Below are 17,669 nucleotides of genomic sequence, written 5' to 3'. Positions count from 1 at the left end.
AAACTTAATTGTCAGACCTTGTATACACATGCTGGGATATCACTGAGTCTTAAAAAGGAAAGGAGCACTGAAACATGTTGCAACATGAAAGAACATTGAAAATATGCTGAGTGAAATCCGCCAGACACACAGGCCACATATTATACGATTCCAATTATATAAAATATCCTGAAAAAGGCAAATACATGCATACAAGAAGTATTTCAGTGGTGCCCAGGAGGTATGGTTTTCATGGTTATCATAGTTATCACAGTTTTTAGTGTAAAACTCAGTCGTTTGTGTACATTCACAAAACTTTACATGACTATATAATCTGAAGAAAGAAATGCACCCTATTATAAGTGAAAATTCGGTGGGGACTGACTGAAACATGATCTGATAAATTTTCCTACAGCAAAACCCACTCCTGAGAATTCTAACAACTCACACCTGTGGTTGTGCTGAGCGCAGTCCTGTGCAGGCTGGGGGGAGGGTTCCACTGCCCACACAAGGCGGTAGGTTGCTTACCTTAAGCCCCAATGTGGGGGCATAGATGGAGGGCTGGGCCTCCGGATGACAAACGTCATATGACCAAGACAATCTGGAACCTTCCTCATACCTGGTGAGACTACTGGTGAGTAATTTTCTAAAGGGAATAGATCCAAGGTGACCATGCCCCCCGGCCCACCCCTGACCTCGGAGGTCACCAGGCAATCCTGTCCCCTCCTGTCCCATTCTGGAGAAGGGGTGGTTTGTGGGAAAACAGACTCCAGACTTCCCAGTTCAGGAGGAAAACTTCGGAGAGACCACTGGCCTTTGAGATTATTGCTGACCAGCCCTACCTGGAGCAGGGTTTTTTCTTTACCCTCCTTCCCACCGGCCTGTACCGGTCTCCAGAAAAGGTGTGGTGAGAAACTGCCCAGGCCTAAAAGTGGCATTTCTGCCGGTTTGGCTTCGTGACCTCCATTTCTGCCCATCACTCAGTCCCTAAGGGAATGTAACTGTCCAATCAGGTAATTCAGGGGTAGAGCCCTTAGAGACGTCATGAATACGGGGCAGGGCCATGGAACTGTAAACGGAAGGGACCGTGGGAAGTGTCTTCTGTCCAATCAGAACCGTGGGAAGTGTCTTCTGTCTCATCTGCGTACTGAGGTCTGTCCAGTCACAGTCTCCGGCAGTCATAATTTCCAGGTGGGCGAGTGTCTGTGCTACAGTCCAATCTGAGTTCGGGAGCTTGGTGTCTCATCCAATCAGATCAGGGGGCGGCTACATTCCCAGGCGAGTGGTGGCTGCTCTCGGGAGCCATAGTTCTTTCTGGTTTCTACACCCCCATCGCGCTCAGCTTGCGGAGGGCCGGGCAGGAGAACGCGGAGAACCTGGAGCGCGGCCAGAGATGGTGAGTGCACAGGTTTGGGGCGCGAGGAGGTGAGGGGCCTGTTGGTACTGGCCGGAGTTTTCTGGAAGCGGCTCAGGACCCTTTCTCCCCGCGCCACACCGGGTCCCGACCGGAGACTACTCCTTCGGCCGCAGGGTGGGGTCCGGGGCTCCGTCCCTTCCCTACGTGTAGGTCACTGTGTCCTGACCCAAGTCTGCAGCTCGGTTGTGGGGTGGAGGGAGCACGGGACTGTCGTTGGATTCAGTGGCCCGGGGCTGATGCGGAGCGGTGTGTAGGGACAAGGCAGGGATCTCAGAGCTGTGCCCACGTCTCAAATCGCACAGAAAAGGGCTTCTCTTTTCTGGGTAGGAGGGTGAGCGGGAAGGCGGTGTGACAGGCACCATGCTCCGCGTACTGAGCACGTTCTCACCTCCTCACCGCCGGTCAGACGCAGGGGCTGTTGCATGTCAGTGCTTGTTCAGGACAGGGGTGCGGGGAGGACAGAGGCTGAGTAAAGCTTGGATAAAAAATGGGATATTGTGATCATTTGGTCAAGCCCGTGGAATATGAAAAACCCACACATTATTTGGTGAGTTTCATTTAAAAGAATTGCCACAACGGTTTCAAAAATTGGGGAAAGAGAAATGTCCTTTGATACACGGGAGTCAACAAAACTGGAAGGACCAGGTGTGGTTGGGAGGGCAGGTCCCAAGGCCAGTGTGTTCTCAGGGGCTGTCCCCTGGCTGGGTGAGGACAGGCCAGAGTTCAGGGGTCGGGAGTTAGGAGAGAAGCCTAATCAAGGTTTGGCCAACAAGCATTGGCTCTGATTGGTCACTGGAGACCTGCAGCTCGTCTCCTAGGAGATGAGACTCAGAAGTAGATGGGGGAGGGGGCGATGGGTAGGCCCTGGCCTTGTCCTGAGTAAACAGTGGGGGCAGCTGTGAGTCTTACCTGAATTGAATGGGAAGTGGGGTACCTGCAGAGCTCCCTTTTCCAGATCAAAAGGGAGGGGCCTTTCATTTCACCACCATCCCTAAGGCTCAGCTGGATTCGGCATTGTCACCTGTCTGTCCAGCTCCGCACTGAGAGCTTTCCCTCATTCCAGCTTCTACTTTCAGCTGATGTGAAATGACTGAATTCTTTTTGCCTTCTTTCTTCTTAGTGAGGATGATACGGCCCTGGGTCTTTGCCTGTTCTCACTTTTTTGTTATTCTGTGTCTGAACCAGACATGGAGCCGGGAAAAAGTGTCTCAGATACAGAAAATATCATATTTTCCATTAGAATTGGGGGAAATTGCACACAGTAGTTTCACACTTTCATGGGAGGATGGTTGAGCTTAGGATTAAAACATTGATAAAAACCATAGTGACTCAGATGCAGGGTGCAGAGTGTGTGACCCTGTGATCCTGTCCCACTTGCTGCTAATAACTGGTCCTCACAGGTTTATGCAAATTTCACTAAATTGGATTTCGGAAACTGACTTGTGTTCACTTCTTATTCAATAATTTAGAATTCCTTACCTGAGGTTAATACTGAACTGACACCTGTTTTCTGAAAGAGTTAAGCAGTTTCCTATTCTTTTAAACCATAAAGGTACCCTAGAATTGCTTCCCCCACTTTGTCCTTGAGCACTGGTGGAAGCAGTGGTTCTGTGAGTCTCATTTACATACGTGGTAGGGTCCCTGTGTCATCTGATTGACAGCCTGTGCTTGAAGCAGGTGCGTCACATGGGAGGGAACACGCTGCCTGACAAGGAGGGCCTGAGGGGGATGAAGGCGGTGGGGCCTTGCTCGTTGTCTCCCTTTGCAGGCTCCAGGGCCAGAGCCACCCAGAAGGAGCTGTTGGTGCTGAGAGAAACCTCGGAGCCCGGGAATTGGGACCGACGGGCACGTGGGCTGGGTGTTTGTCTTGTCTGAGGTGTACTGTGGTTGTTTTGGGTCTGCTTCTAACCCGATGGTTGATTTTCGCATTCAGATTTAATAATAATACACCTGTGGCCTCACTGCCCAGGTGAACAGCGAGGCCCTGGGCTGTTGTTCGCATCCCTGTCTTCCAGATGCTGCTGCCAGGTCTATTCTCTCTGCCGTGGCCAAGGTGATGGCTGTCATGACCAAGTTATTCTTCATATGTTTGTCACTTCTCATTCATCACCCAGCAGTGTGTTGTTTGGTTTTGCCTCTTACTTTTCCAGTGACTGTTACCATCAGTACACCAATAGTGTCACTCAGAGGCTTCTCTGTGACTCTCAACCCTCGTCTGTATCACACGTGCTGATGTCTGAGGTTGTTTTCCTGTTTACTCACTCATTACAGTGCTGTGTGTCCTGGGTCCTCTCAAGTGTGTTTCTCATTAGTCAGCAAGGCTACTACAGGGATTCTGGGGTTTGTTTCCAAGTGCAAATTCCATCTTGTTTCTGCAGTTAAGAGGTAAGTTGTGGGGTTGTAGATTATGGACACATTTAAATTTACAAGAAATGATGGTGGAGGGTTTGAGTTGACTGCCCCCAAACACCTTATCTTCCTGCGTATTCATTCTTTCATGTGCTTCCAGCACTTAAGTAACTTATTTTTGTCCTTCTGATGTGTGACCCAGGATCTCCTCCTGGTGACACGATTTTTACTGATCACCACTGAAGCTGACCATGTCACGTTTCACCTTCTGTTAAATGGTTTTCAGACCTTTGTTCCCTTTGATTCACTTGCATGTTCACGGATTTCTGGTGTTTTCTGAGGTACTCGAGGCAGGAGTCCCTTTTCATGTGCACAGACACTACACATTTTCTCTGCAGTGTGGTTATCTTTTCACTTTCTACTCTGTGCTGGTGAATGGACTCTTAATACTTTATCCATCCTTGTCCTTTGTAGCTTATTCTTTTTCTCCTTATATGAGAAAACTCTGTACCGGGAAGTCATAGATCACTTGACTCCAGCTGGTTCTGAAAGTGTTCTACATTTAAGTCTGCATCAGGTTGGTTGTTTTCCATGAAGTCGATGACAGGGACATTCACTGTCCCCTGTCACTAACCATTCCTCATCCCCCATGTGTTACAGTGTCCGTCGTCCCCACCCCGGGGCAGTGCCTGCTCTGGCAGAGATTCAGGCCCCACAGAGGGTCCCGTGTCACAGACTCCCATTCTTATCCATGGGTCCCTCCTCCTGCTGTGCTGAGCTGTCTCTGTCACTCTTGTGACTTAATGTCTTTGTGTGATGTGGGGAAGTCCGTCCACCTGGTTCTGTAGAGATCGTGGCTATTCTTAGACATTTGCCCTCATTTTAGTTTTAAGAAGTAGATTTTCATACATTGCAAAACAACCCTAAGGTAGTTTTGAATATAATGTTATTCTTTTAAAATTCTACATTAATTTGGAGAGTTGATATCATGGTGGCATTGAGTTTCCAGTCAGAGAACATACACCATCTTTCTATTTCTGTGTACTTTGATGTCTTTCAATAAGATTTTATGATTTTTCATTATGGTCATTTCTGTATCCTTCATTAAACGTTGTATTGGGGAAACCTTCAATTCTCCTGTGTCTTTCTCCTTTACTTTCACGTAGAAACTTCAGTTCTGACAGCTTTGGTCTCCAGATAATGGAGCGTTTCCCCACAGGAAGCAGTGCTGTGACACCAGCCAGGGGTCCTAGGGTTTACATCAGTTCTGACACTAGATACCAGTGGTGGGTGGAGTTCCTCAGTGGGAATAATTGTTAACCCATTTCTCACCCCTCTAACCTCCCTGGGGCATGTGATTAGGTCTGAACAGTCCACGCTTCTAATGGTGGCCGGGTCCTTCTGGTGACAGTCCCGCAGGAGCCACCCAGAGTGGCCTCATTAGATCAAAAGGTGCTCTGAGTGCTCTTATCACTTAGGAAATTAGAGGGGTTTTAGGACCTCATGCCAAAATCCAGGGGCAAACTCATATATATACAGAGGGTGCCAAAAAAATGTATACACATTTTAAGAAAGAAAATGCATTAAATTTGTAGTCCTCAATATGTACCGATAACAGAAGATGAATACAAGTCACGTTTGACTTCTGCAATGACAAGAGGTGCTCAAAGTGGTTACCGTCAGCGTCCAGACACTTCTGATGACGGTGAACTACTGTTTGAGCAACGCTGACCAACGTGTCCACTTGTGTCGCTGCGCATGCTGTTTCAATTTCTTCCCGAAGTACCGCCAGCGTAGCCGGTTTTCTATGGTACACCACATCCTTTAAGGTCCCGCTTAGGGAAGTCAAGGGGTGGAAAGTTGGAGGATTGGTTGCATACTCACGCCTCCATTGTCGTCGTACTTCCATAACGTTCTCGAATTGTACTCCTCAAATGACAACCGTCCTTCCACCATTTCCATGACTGTCCTGCCTGTCGCATTCATTTGATTAACGCCACCTTTTGAGTGAACGTCATACTGCGCATTGCTACCCTAATTCAATTCAACTTAGAAAAGTAATACATAGATGACATCCCTTAAAATGAGTATACGTTTTCAGAGACGTACAATAAAATGAAATTTGGGAAGACTTGGATGTTCCATCAGAATTAGTTTTAATAGTGTAGGTTATCTTTAAAAACTTCTCTTAACTTGTGTTGGTAGTGATTGAAAATGAATTGTGACTTATTTTTATATCATCAGAGCATTCTGGAAACACATTAGAAATTGTTTTCTGTGCTTCTTCTTGTTCTTTGTGGATCTTCCATAATAATGCTTTGAGCTGTGAATATAGGCAACTTGTTTTTCTGCCATAATTCTTATGTGTTTGTCTCCTGTGACTCCGGGTGGGGTCTGTACGAGGAGTGAGGTAACGGGCCTCCGTGTTTTACCTGCTGTGGGGAAAGGGTCTTACTTTCCATCATCGGATGTTCTCCAGTGAACATGTCTTTCCCACGTGTCCTTCCTCAGAGTCCGCAGGGTCCCGCCCATTCCTCAGCTGCTAAGGGTTCTTCATCTACTCAGGTGCTGTGATGCTGTCCCTTGAAGGTGCTATTGTGATAAGTTATAACTGGTTTCATCGTGTTTCACTGTACAACACACTGTATGCAGAACGTGCACAAGCAACGGCACAGACCCCTACACAACCTGAAGTGACCGTCCAGGACAGACCTCGACCAGGCCTCACAGCAGACACCCCACTGGAAGTGTCTCCCACACAGGCCTCCTGTCCGGGTGGATCACACGTGTGTAGTCCGTGAAGTCAGAGGATTCATTTCTGCACGTTTTCTTTTTTTGCACACGGTACCACACCAGATGTCCGATTGGGTCAATTTTCTGTTCTTCACAGTTCTGTACTTTCCAATGGAATGATGGCTCTCTCAGTTGTGTTGTTCCCTAGTGTCCCCTGATGGGACTGCACCATTTTCATTTTTTGATTCCACTGGTGGTGGTAACAGGAGTGGCTTGAAGGACTTCTTTTGTGACAAGTGCTTCTAACCAGAGTATGGCATATCTTATGCATTTGGGTGTCATAGGCTCATCTCAACATTTCCCACACTGGGCCCCTATCTTCCCCCAAAGCCATGGTGCACGTGTGGCCTTGTGTTCTGTGATTGTCCTCTGTGGCTGCATCCACCCCTGATACTCACGGAAAATGTGTTTGGTCATCAGGACGGTGCCACAGGAACCAAGAGGATAAGAAAACAGTTGTCAGTCTGGGGAGATCGAGGCAGCTGGGAGCTCTTGCCGGAGGCCCGGGGAGAGCTGAGGGACTCTGTTGTGCCCGGTGATGGGGTGTGAGCTTTGACCTTCCCGACCCCGGGGTCCCATGACGTGTGTCACCTGTGGCCTTTTTACCAGTTTGCCTGAAGTGGCCCAAGTAGGATAGCGGGAGGGGATCTGAGACTGTTCCCAGTCAGAGCACAGATCGCATCACAGATGGAGCCAGTGTCTTCATGAGAACTCACCGTGATGTTGGCCTGGAGCCTGGCATAGGTGTCCTCTCACTTCATTTAATATGCATTTGTCTGGGGGCGGATTTTGAAAGCCAAGCACCCCCAGGACATGTCTTAGTGAGGACGAGCAGGTGTTGGAATCTGCTCCTTCCGGGGCTTTGGAGAGAGGCAGGAAATATGTCAGGAGTCCGGGCTCTGCTCTAATGTGTCAGCACCATGTTACCTGGTGTGATGTGCTGCGTCACGGCTGAGGTTTGTGCAGCCCTGTCATTGTCCCCTCCAGTGGTGGGAGAGATTGATATAAATAAAAAGGAGAACTCATACCTGAGGGTTCCTGATGAGTAAATGGTGTTCTGATGAGGGGACCCCCCATTTCATACTAACACCTGGAAAGGGGCTCAGAGCAAGACATGTCCTCTTAGCTCAGTTACACCAGATGCCCGAAAGGGTGCAGTTGTGTGTTGCTGGAACTACAGCTGCTTCTGGAACCTGACAAGATCAGGGGAAACCTGCAAATCTGAGTGTCATCGAAACCTTTCCATGTGATGTGACGGCAGACTGGATAGTTATTCGTGAGATTCTAGAAATGTCAGTATCTTTCCACTGTGTGATTGTTTTCCGGTAAGGACTTTGTGTTCGAATACCCGTTGGGGCCTGTGATGTTGTGGTATAAGAAATACATGTACTTCATCATTCAGATACACAATGTGTTTCCTGTATGTGTTTGGTCTTGATCCACAGTTCTGGCTCACAGCTCCCCAAACCCTTGGAATCTCCTAGTGTTGACAGTACTGAAGGTGTCCTTTGTTATGGTGATGAGGTGACTTTTCCAAAGCCCCTGAGGATGGGGCTGGCGGTCAGTGGGGCCAACCTGTGATTAGAGGGTGGGACCTTTCAGTCCCGACCCCTGAGCTCCAGGCAGGGGGGAAGGGGAGCGATTCAGTTCAGTTACTGATAACCAATGATGTAAACAATCGTGACTACGCCATGGAACCTCCATGAAAACCCAAAGCACAATGCAGGGACAATGGATGGAAAGCGGCTTGGAGCTTCCGTACCCTGGGCGGTGACTGTCTCCCCACTTCTGCATGAGTTCTCCAACCCTGCAAGCTGTCCAGACTCCCCCTTATCCCTTGTCCCCGCATCTTTTCCGTGTCCTGTTTCTGAGTTCTAACCTCTTACACTGAACGGGTGACCTAGTGAGTAATGTGTTTCCCTGAGTTCTGTGAGCCTGTCCAGCAAAGTAACCAAGTTCAAGGAGAGGGTGTCCTGAGAACTTGTGCTTTGGAGGTCAGATGTACCGGTGACACCCTGTCCTTGAGACGGGCCTCTGAAGTGGGGGTGGGGTGTGTGTGCCGTCTGCTGGTGCTGAACCCTCAACGTGTGGTGTCTAATGCTATCGTACATTGTGAGAATGGAGTTGAATTCTTGACACAGCTCTGTTCTGACAATTGCCTGGTAGAGGTTGTGCTTTCCGCCCCCACAGTCAAAATTGAGTGTCAGTACAGTTTACATCTAATCTAAAAATTCTCTTCCCTCAAGTGGTTTGTAAAATCTCAAGGTGCTTAATCTCTGAAATGTGTAGTTTTTTTTTTTTTACACTGTCTCTATTTGCTCAAGATCTATTGTTTTTTAATAAAATAGCTCTTACTTTGCGAGGGGTATGTTATTAATCTACTGAGTTTATTTTTCAACAGCTTTAATCAAGGTGTGAAGTTAAATACCCAAACATGTACCTACTTGCAGTATAACACTCAGTGCGTTCGCAGCGTTGTGCCCCCGTCCTCATGGTCTCATGTTAAAACGTTTTCATCCCCCACAGACTCTTACATGCACTGGCACTCACTGCCCACCCAGTGGGCCTGTCCTTGGGTTCTAGGTTTTCTGTTGATCGACTTTCTACAGATAAGCTTTTTCTGTGCATTTCGTGTAAATAATAGTACACTACATGTGGTTGTTGTGAAGCCTGGTAATGTCCTTAAGGTTCATTGATTTCAGGTCACGATCATCATTTCATTCCTGTTATTGCCATATATATATTATTTCATGAATATTCCATGTTTTACTTACCCAAAGCCCAATGGACTTGGACTTTTGAGTTGTTTCCACTTTTTGTCTGATGAATCACGCTGCTGTGTGTGTCTCTGCATTAGTTCTTGTGTCGGTGTTTGTTTGCTTCCCCTGGGTACGTGGACACCTAGGAGTGGAATTGCTGTGTTACTGGTCACCATGCTCACCATTTTGAACCCACCAGGCTGTCTTCCAAAGTGGCTTCCCCACGTTACTTCCCGTCATGTATGTGTCTGTGTTCTGCTGTCCTCTTGTCTTTGCCAGCACTTGTGTGTCAGTCTGCACAGCCATCCTAGTGGTGTGAACAGAAATCTGCTTTGGTTTGATTTGCATTTTGTTGATGACTTAGGTCTAGTGTCTTTCATGTGCTTATATTCCATTTGTATTTCTTCTTTGGAAAATGTCTACTCACATTCTGTTCCCCTATTCAGTTACATTGTGTTTCTTTATATTGTAGTCTTTTAGTTTTATTGTCCTATAAGCTTCCCAAATATATTTAGAATAAAAATTTGTAGCCATCATGTGCTTATTAAACTGCTGTTGCAACCACCGTTGAAGTAGCATTGTTTCTGTAGCCGTGTTGACCATTTTTTTTCTATAGATTTTAAGAACACATTTTTGTTTAAAAAAGCTCCTTATTTCTTTGGGTGGGGTGACACCCCATATTGCTCCAGATATTGATTCGCTATGTTTTCTCTTTGTTAACGTCACATTTGTCTCTATTACCAGTGGATCTTTCAGCAATTTTACTTTGTGGAGCCATTTTCTGAAATTCCAGTCCCTCAATTTTGTAAGCCTGTAAGGCCCTACTGGCTTTACAGATTCTTCAGGAATCAGCTATTTCTTTTACCAACAGGTGTGCCAGGCCCGGGCCCGTATCTGTACCCACACTGTCCCTCTCATCTTGGGAGTGGTTGTGTCTCTGCCTGTTGCACGTGTGGAGACTCGACCAGGTTCCTTGACCCTGACGACTTCCAAGGCGAGAGCTGTCCGATCAGCAGCCCTGGAATCTCACTGTTCATGACATCCTGACCTTCTGGTTGCCAGTCTTGGACCTGATATGGAAATAGCTTCTGAGTCAGCCATGAACCCATTCTGTGTTACGTGAATCATGAATTCATTTTTCAGTCTTTACATTACCGCAGAATCTGCTGCACCTGAGGAAACATCATTTTCTAATCATGTGAGGAGAAGTAGATGTGAGTTATCAAACTTTGCAGGTTCTAAATACTGACCATCACTGAGTGTCCCGAATGTGGTTTGCTTGCTCGTTGTAATTTTCCATGAGAACATGAGCTCAGGCGTCCTGGGAATTGAGTCCAGGTCCCGGACGTTCAGCCTCCCCCATCCTCCTCACACATTGGTGAAGAGGAGCCTTGTTGAAATAGAACATGTGGGATGTTTCAGGACACGGTGGTCTTTGTGGATGTGGCTGTGAACTTCACCCGGGAAGAGTGGGCTTTGCTGGATGGTGCTCAGAGGGAGCTCTACAGAGAAGTGATGCTGGAGACCTGCCGGAACCTGGTCTCCGTGGGTGAGGATATCTATCTCTTTTATTTTAAAGGGCAAATCTTTTCTACAATTATTCTTTCTTTTGAAGGCTATGTAATGAGAATACTTGAACAAGGACATACACACTATGAGCATTCATGGCACAACCTAGCGTCAGATAGATTTCCCATGAAAACATGGTTTCATGTATCAAACTGACTCTTATTAAAAATCTCCATCAAAAGTCTGAGGCTCCCTAATTTTACGTCTCCAGTTGCTATGGGACTGTGAGAGCAGCTTGATTTCCTGAGACTTTTCATGAAGATTAATAAACAGAAAGTTACACTGTGCTAAATACACAGTTGACATGGTCATTTTCCTGCAATTAATCACACACAAGACCAACATCAATGGTCTTAAAGACCTAAGTAATGACCCATCTCATGGGATGTTTGGTGCCCTCCATCCTCTATCGTGACAACCATTTCTCCAGGAGCAGGGCAGCACCACACACACTGTCCAATCAGTGGCAGTTGGGACCGTGAGAAAGGCTCCATGTAGGGCCTGTGTGTCTGAGAACTGCAGGAGAGTGACAACCCTCAGGGAGCAACAGGTTCTAGATAAGGGAATGACGTTTGTCCATGTCCATCAGAAGCATGACTCAGCCTGTGTTTGAGGAGGGTGATGTTTGTCATGTCTCTGGCTGTCTTGTTGGACCTGTCATCCATCCTACAACACTTGGAAAGACTTTCTGTGGGTCCTTTTCTACAGGAAGCACTTGGGCTCATGGGTTGTACCCATTTCCTTCCTACTTTGCCCTCTGTGTTAATATTTATCTGAACATCAGTCTCCCTCTCTTTTCGAGTATTTACTAAAAAAGCAAGTTACAATTTTGACTCATTTTGTCAGTTTCTGCCACAGTCCCCAATTGCTGAGGTCGTCAGTTTTCTTATTGCCCTGCATGTTGGTTCATTCCTACAACATTTGTTTATATTTTATATCAATATATGAGAATACACAGATTATCTTTTCTTATTTCCGCCATTTCATATCCATGAAAATAAGTTATCCTCCCAATTGTTACAGGTTATTATAGTCAAGTTAAAACCAATGAGTCACGTTCTCAGAGGAATATTTTGGACAACTTATCCAGTGAAGGGAAAACAGTGAGGTTTATAAGAATTGACTCTCAGTCATTTATTGGAGAAAACCAGTCAATGAATAATAATGGAGATCGGCACCTAACCCAGGAGACTCCTTTTAGGTGAGTGACCCTCAATCAGAAACTAAGGGGATGCTTGCATAGTGGTAATGAATGGAAAAATTTTAAAAAGCATATAAATCTTCCCAAACAATGGAGTAGCCAGGGAGTTTTCATAAGAGAACGTTTTCATAAACGTGATATAGACATTGAGCCTCCCTAAATGATTCAGTGGAAACAATGATGACGAAACCCCAGATGTAAGAAACACTGAACGTTGTGTTCCCATTTCCCTCCGTGGTCACAAATTTAAGCTTTTTTCACAATGTAACAATGCAGACATTGCCAAAAACAAACTCATTCATTGAAAATGGCAAATATTAGTCAAAGTAATGACTTATATCATCAATCAATTAATTAAAAAGTCACTTGTAATCATTAATCCCTAATTGTATGTTTAATGTTTTGAACAGAAGTCCTTTGCCAGAGAGTCTCTATGAAGCTAATGAAGGTGATCAATGTGGATCCACCCTGAACGAGGTTACATCTCTTTCTGTGCATGAGAGATGCCTAACTAGAGTTAAACCCTTTTCCACTAAGTGTGGAAAAGTCCTGGAATGTTCCTTCCTTCAGAATCAGGAAAGATGTCAAACTGGATACACACCTTATCCGTGTGAAAAACGCGGGCAAGCCGGCGGGTGTGTCTCATGCCTAAGCTCTCATGTGGGAACAGACCTTGTGGAGAAACCCTGTATAATTCAGGATAGTGAGAGAGTGTGCAAGAAATACATGAAGAACCTCAGTGGTAAGAAATCTTTTTTCCAGTGTAGCAAATGTGGAAAAGCTTTCAGTTGTTCCTCCTCCCTTCGAGCACATAGGAGGATGCACGTTGGAGACAAACCCTGTGAATGTGACCAGTGTGGCAAAGCCTTTAGGTTTCCTTCAGGCCTGCGTGAACATGTGAGAATCCACACCGGAGAGAAGCCATATGTGTGTAAAGAGTGTGGGAAAGGATTCAGGGTTTCCACAGTATTGCGAGACCATGTGAAAACGCACAGTGGGGAGAAACCCTACGAATGTAAGGAGTGTGGGAAAGCCTTCAGCCTTTCGTATTCTCTTCGAAGCCATTTGATAACACACAGTGGGGTGAAATCCTATGAATGTAAGGAGTGTGGAAAGGCCTTCAGTTTTCAGTCCACCCTTCGAAGACATGAAATAACACACTCTGGGGAGAAGCCCTATGAATGTGAGCAGTGCAGGAAAGCCTTCAATAAACGCTGCAGTCTTAAGTCACATTTGCGGACACACACTGGCGAGAAGCCCTATGAATGTAAGGTGTGTGGGAAAGCCTTCAGTTTTTCATGTTCTCTTAGAAGCCATGTGAGAATTCACAGTGGGGAGAAACCCTATGAATGCAAAGAGTGTGGAAAGGCCTTCACTATTCAATCCACCCTTCGAATGCATGCGAGAACACACACTGGGGAGAAACCCTATGAATGTGAGCAGTGCGGGAAAGCGTTCAGCAAGCGATGCAGTCTTAAATCACATTTGAGAACACACACTGGCGAGAAACCCTATGAATGTGAGCAGTGTGGGAATTCCTTCAGTTTTCTTTCCAACCTTCGAATGCATGTGAGAACACACAGTTGGGAGAAACCCTATGAATGTGAGCAGTGTGGGAAAGCTTTCAGTCAGCGATGCAGCCTTAAAACACATTCGAGAATACACACTGGGGAGAAACCCTATGAATGTCAGCAATGTGACAAAGCCTTCAGTGGGCCATCGTCCCTTTACAGACATGTGGGAAGGCACCGGAGGGAGACCCCTATGAATGTCAGCAATGTGGCCAACCTTTCAGGTTTCACTACTCCCTTAAAGAACATGAGAACACAGAGTGGGGGAGAGCATACAAATAACAGCAGTGTAGGAAAAGTTTAAATTGTCAGTCTTCCCTTAAAGTACACGTGAGAATGCACAAGGGGGGGATCCTTATGAATGTGGGAAATGTGGGAAAGCCTTCAGTCATTATATCTCCCTTTGGAAACATGCAGAAACACACCGTGGGGAGAAACTTGAGTGTCAGCAAGAAGGAAAAAGCTTTAGGTGTTCTGCAATCTGCACACTCATAAAGGAACACATACCAGAGCCCAATTTTGGGACACAAGTACTGGGAAACTTTCAGTGTTCCTTAAAACAATATGAACCTTACACCTGAAACTAATAATATAAATAAATAAATAAATAAAAACTGCCATCTGAAAAAAAACAATATGAATCTTAAGTGACAACAGAGAACTACCCATGAATATAAAGAATGTGGGAAGTTTTTCGCTTGCATCTTACCTGAAAGCTAAGAGCAGGATGTACATCTTTTACATGTTACAAATATGGTTTGGTTTGTATAATTCTCATTTTTGTTTAATATGTCAGTAGTGATCACAGTATACTAATTTCTAGTTCATGTTTTGATATGAACACTTGAGGTCATAAATATCTGTCTCCTTCATCTCTACTACACATTTTAACATCTCAGATTTGAAATAATTATACAGTTATATAAAACTTGTCTTATTTGCTTTACAGTGTCTTTTCAAACCATGGGTAATGAGTAGGTTTCTTTATATGAAGCTTGATTAAATTTTACAGGAAAAGTTTTGTGACTGTTTCTTTTTATTATGTTTTTGTAAGTGACCATGGTAGACACTTGAATTGTTGAAGTTTTTCTTTCAGTCCACAGCTGTACATACTGGAATTTTCTGACTCAGTATCTACCTTTTCCTTCTGTCTTACTGAAACATGTAATGTCCACATTCGTTTGTTTTCTGTAGATAGCACATCTGTGTTTGTTATTTGCTGGTAATTTGATATGATGCCTTGAGTTACAACTAGAGATTTTGTAGTGTGATGAAGAAAGCTCATATCCAAGTCGTTCCACTGAATTGTTCTGTCAATGTGGGGGAGGTCATAAGTTTTATCCCAGAGTCCTTGTAATTATGCTTCAGAGGTCACGAGAAGAGGAAGTTGCATGAGGTTGGAAGCTGAAATGAAGAAGCCGTGATTCTCAGTTTTTAACCATCAGGAGACAAGATGCATGAGAACCCAGTGGGCCTGAGTCACGGCACATTTTTCTGACTGCTGGTTCTGCCCATCTGGAATATTAGAAACCAAATACACGTTTGATGTTAGTTACCTCTGAGGCAGCAGATTCCTTAGACTTTTCCATGAGCTCTTTCCATGAGCTCTTTTCCACAATTCTCTTTCGGGTTCACTATATTTTTTGTAGCACATTGATGTCCATCAGGTGTGTTTGTCATGGTATTGCTCTGAGCGACCTGCTCTCATACTGTCACCTCTCCATCTCCAACACTTCTCTTAATTACATGATTTCTGTAGGAAGCATGTTGTTCCTTTATAATCTTTTCCCAGCCTCCACCTGGACACATTCAATGCTGCAGCAAAATGCAGGAAACTACCTACCTGGGTTACACTATGGAAAGGCAGGACTACCCTGCATTAATTGGTTTTGGAAACTTCCATGACTGAAATAAACTATTATGAATATACTTGGCAGTTTCTGTAAATTTTCTTTTATAGGTGACTGCATTTTTAGTCATAAACCCAGTATTTTTAATTACACTTAATTTAGATGTGATTACCCAGTGTTTTATTCTCTTTTATATGTGGTTCAAAATATGTATTTTGATCAAATACCATTCTCTACGTCGTTTTCATTGAAATATGTTTATGTACGTTTTCAACGTAGTTGTATAATTGCAAGATTATTATGTTTTACATTTCATTAATGAGAGGATATATCCCTTTCTGGAGGAATAATTTATTCATAAACTCATGTCAATATTATCTATATAATCTGAGGTTATAGTAATTATGTCAAGCACCTTTTGACACTTTTCATCTGGTGTGTTCTGTAATTTTTATTCAGTTGCCATCCTCTTTTCATTAACAATGATTGAGAGTAGAGGTAATATTGATTCTGTTGACAGTTCTGTTAGCAGGAGGAGGATGTTTGAAGGTAAAGTGCATACTCTAGACAATTCTGAATAGTTGAGTTGGGCAATCTTGCCTCCCTGTATCCAAAATGCAAAGTACTGCCTATCGTAAAAATAAAGAGAGCTCTCCTATAGAGGGATTTTTGAAGTGACTTCTTAGCACTTTCTTTTAAAGATGAGAGACATGCCTTCCACATCCTCCTTTAGCTACTAAGGTTGGAAACTAATAACATTGTCTCCTTTTATTTTGTTTTGCCATATGTCATTGACTGTCACATTTCACGAGTTAGGAATCATGTTATTTCTTTTTTTATTTTGTCAGTCTTTGGTATTCTTGGGAAAGAAATTATATATTTAAGTTTCAGTGGAATGGATTTAATCTGTTTCTCTTGGTCTCTAGACTCAACCTAACTCCTGTTTTTCACAGTCAAATATTTTCCTTTTTTGTCATTGGTGAGCAGGTGAATCTGTCCCCAGGTTCTGGAAAACACAGATTTCTAAGCTTATCATGTTAAAGAGTTTCCAATGTAGAAGGAAGTTGACCTAGAAATTTTACCTCTTGCTTCACTCTTGTTTGGAATTTGCTCTCAACACAATTGCTCCACAACGCTAAAGGAGCCATTGATCTTGTGCTTTGGATTTTAACATCACTCCAATCATAGTGTGCCTGCAGGTCACTTGTTATCTTATATATCAAACATCCACCTCTTTATAACACCAGTTACACTATATATGTGTGCATTGTACACTGGTATCTTGGTTTTTGAATGTAATCTGTTCCGGAAGACCTTTTGAGTTCTGAAATGTTCGAAAACTGAGGCACAGTTTCCCCTTAGAAGGTAATGTAAAATGGATTAATCTGTTCCAGACCTTTACAATCAACCACTAAAACTGCAAATTTAGCATGAATTTTACTATTTAATGATACCATAGATCCATGAAATTCATGACGTTCGTAAACTGAAATGTTCATCAACGGAGACATTTGAAAACCGAGGTCCTACTGTACATCTGAGGTTGAGGTTTCAGGCAAATCCTTAGACTGTTTGTTTCCCCAAGTAATTTGCTTGATTTTATGGATTGTCTTCTGGTCAGTAATGGAGATCATTTGGGGCATAGTGGTTGTGTCAAAGAAGAGGAAAGCAGTGGACCAGCTGGATGCTTTACTGATGAATCACTGGTGTGTTTTTATGAAGCCATTTACGTCCTGTCTCATACAGTGTAAGGAAGTGTAGATGCTGTGTTTTAGGCTTGTGTAGGTCATTCTCATCTTCAGGCTGCCTGATTCATTCGTGGGCTTATACCGTATGTTTTGGCAATTGTTCTCAGCCAACTACGTATAAATATCCCATATAGATACATATGGCTTAGATCACTAATCATTAAGCACATTAAAGTCTTCACTGGCTGTCTTCTAATTATCTGGCGCCATTTCTCCCTTTTCCAAAGCTTCACTCACCAATGCACATCCCATGGAGCATTAGTTCTGGAGGATGCTAGTGAGTGTTACCGAAAAGGGGTAGGGTGCTGCTTGGTCAAATATATTTGGAAAAGCCTAGATGAAACCAAATCAAGCTTTTGTTATGTCAAATGTATCCTTATTTTCAGATGACTCCATGTTTCCCACACTTACGGGCATGTGAGACAGGTCTGAC

At 44.3% G+C, this 17,669-nt stretch overlaps 1 protein-coding gene across 1 annotated transcript; it reads left to right on the top strand.

The window, feature by feature from the left end:
• The first annotated feature begins 1,248 nt into the window (after positions 1–1,248).
• On the top strand, positions 1,249–15,567 carry LOC117038164 (zinc finger protein 77-like). Its single transcript, XM_033134860.1, has 4 exons — positions 1,249–1,375; positions 10,720–10,846; positions 11,890–12,067; positions 12,478–15,567. Exons 1-4 carry the CDS (start codon positions 1,373–1,375, stop codon positions 13,940–13,942), a joined length of 1,773 nt encoding a protein of 590 aa, XP_032990751.1. The 5' UTR covers positions 1,249–1,372; the 3' UTR covers positions 13,943–15,567.
• Positions 15,568–17,669: the final 2,102 nt, after the last annotated feature.

The sequence above is a fragment of the Rhinolophus ferrumequinum genome, chromosome 18, assembly GCF_004115265.2.
Source record: "Rhinolophus ferrumequinum isolate MPI-CBG mRhiFer1 chromosome 18, mRhiFer1_v1.p, whole genome shotgun sequence".
Classification (NCBI taxonomy): domain Eukaryota; kingdom Metazoa; phylum Chordata; class Mammalia; order Chiroptera; family Rhinolophidae; genus Rhinolophus; species Rhinolophus ferrumequinum.
The sequence above is the reverse complement of the archived record's forward strand: the minus strand, read 5'-3'. Positions and strand labels throughout refer to the sequence as shown.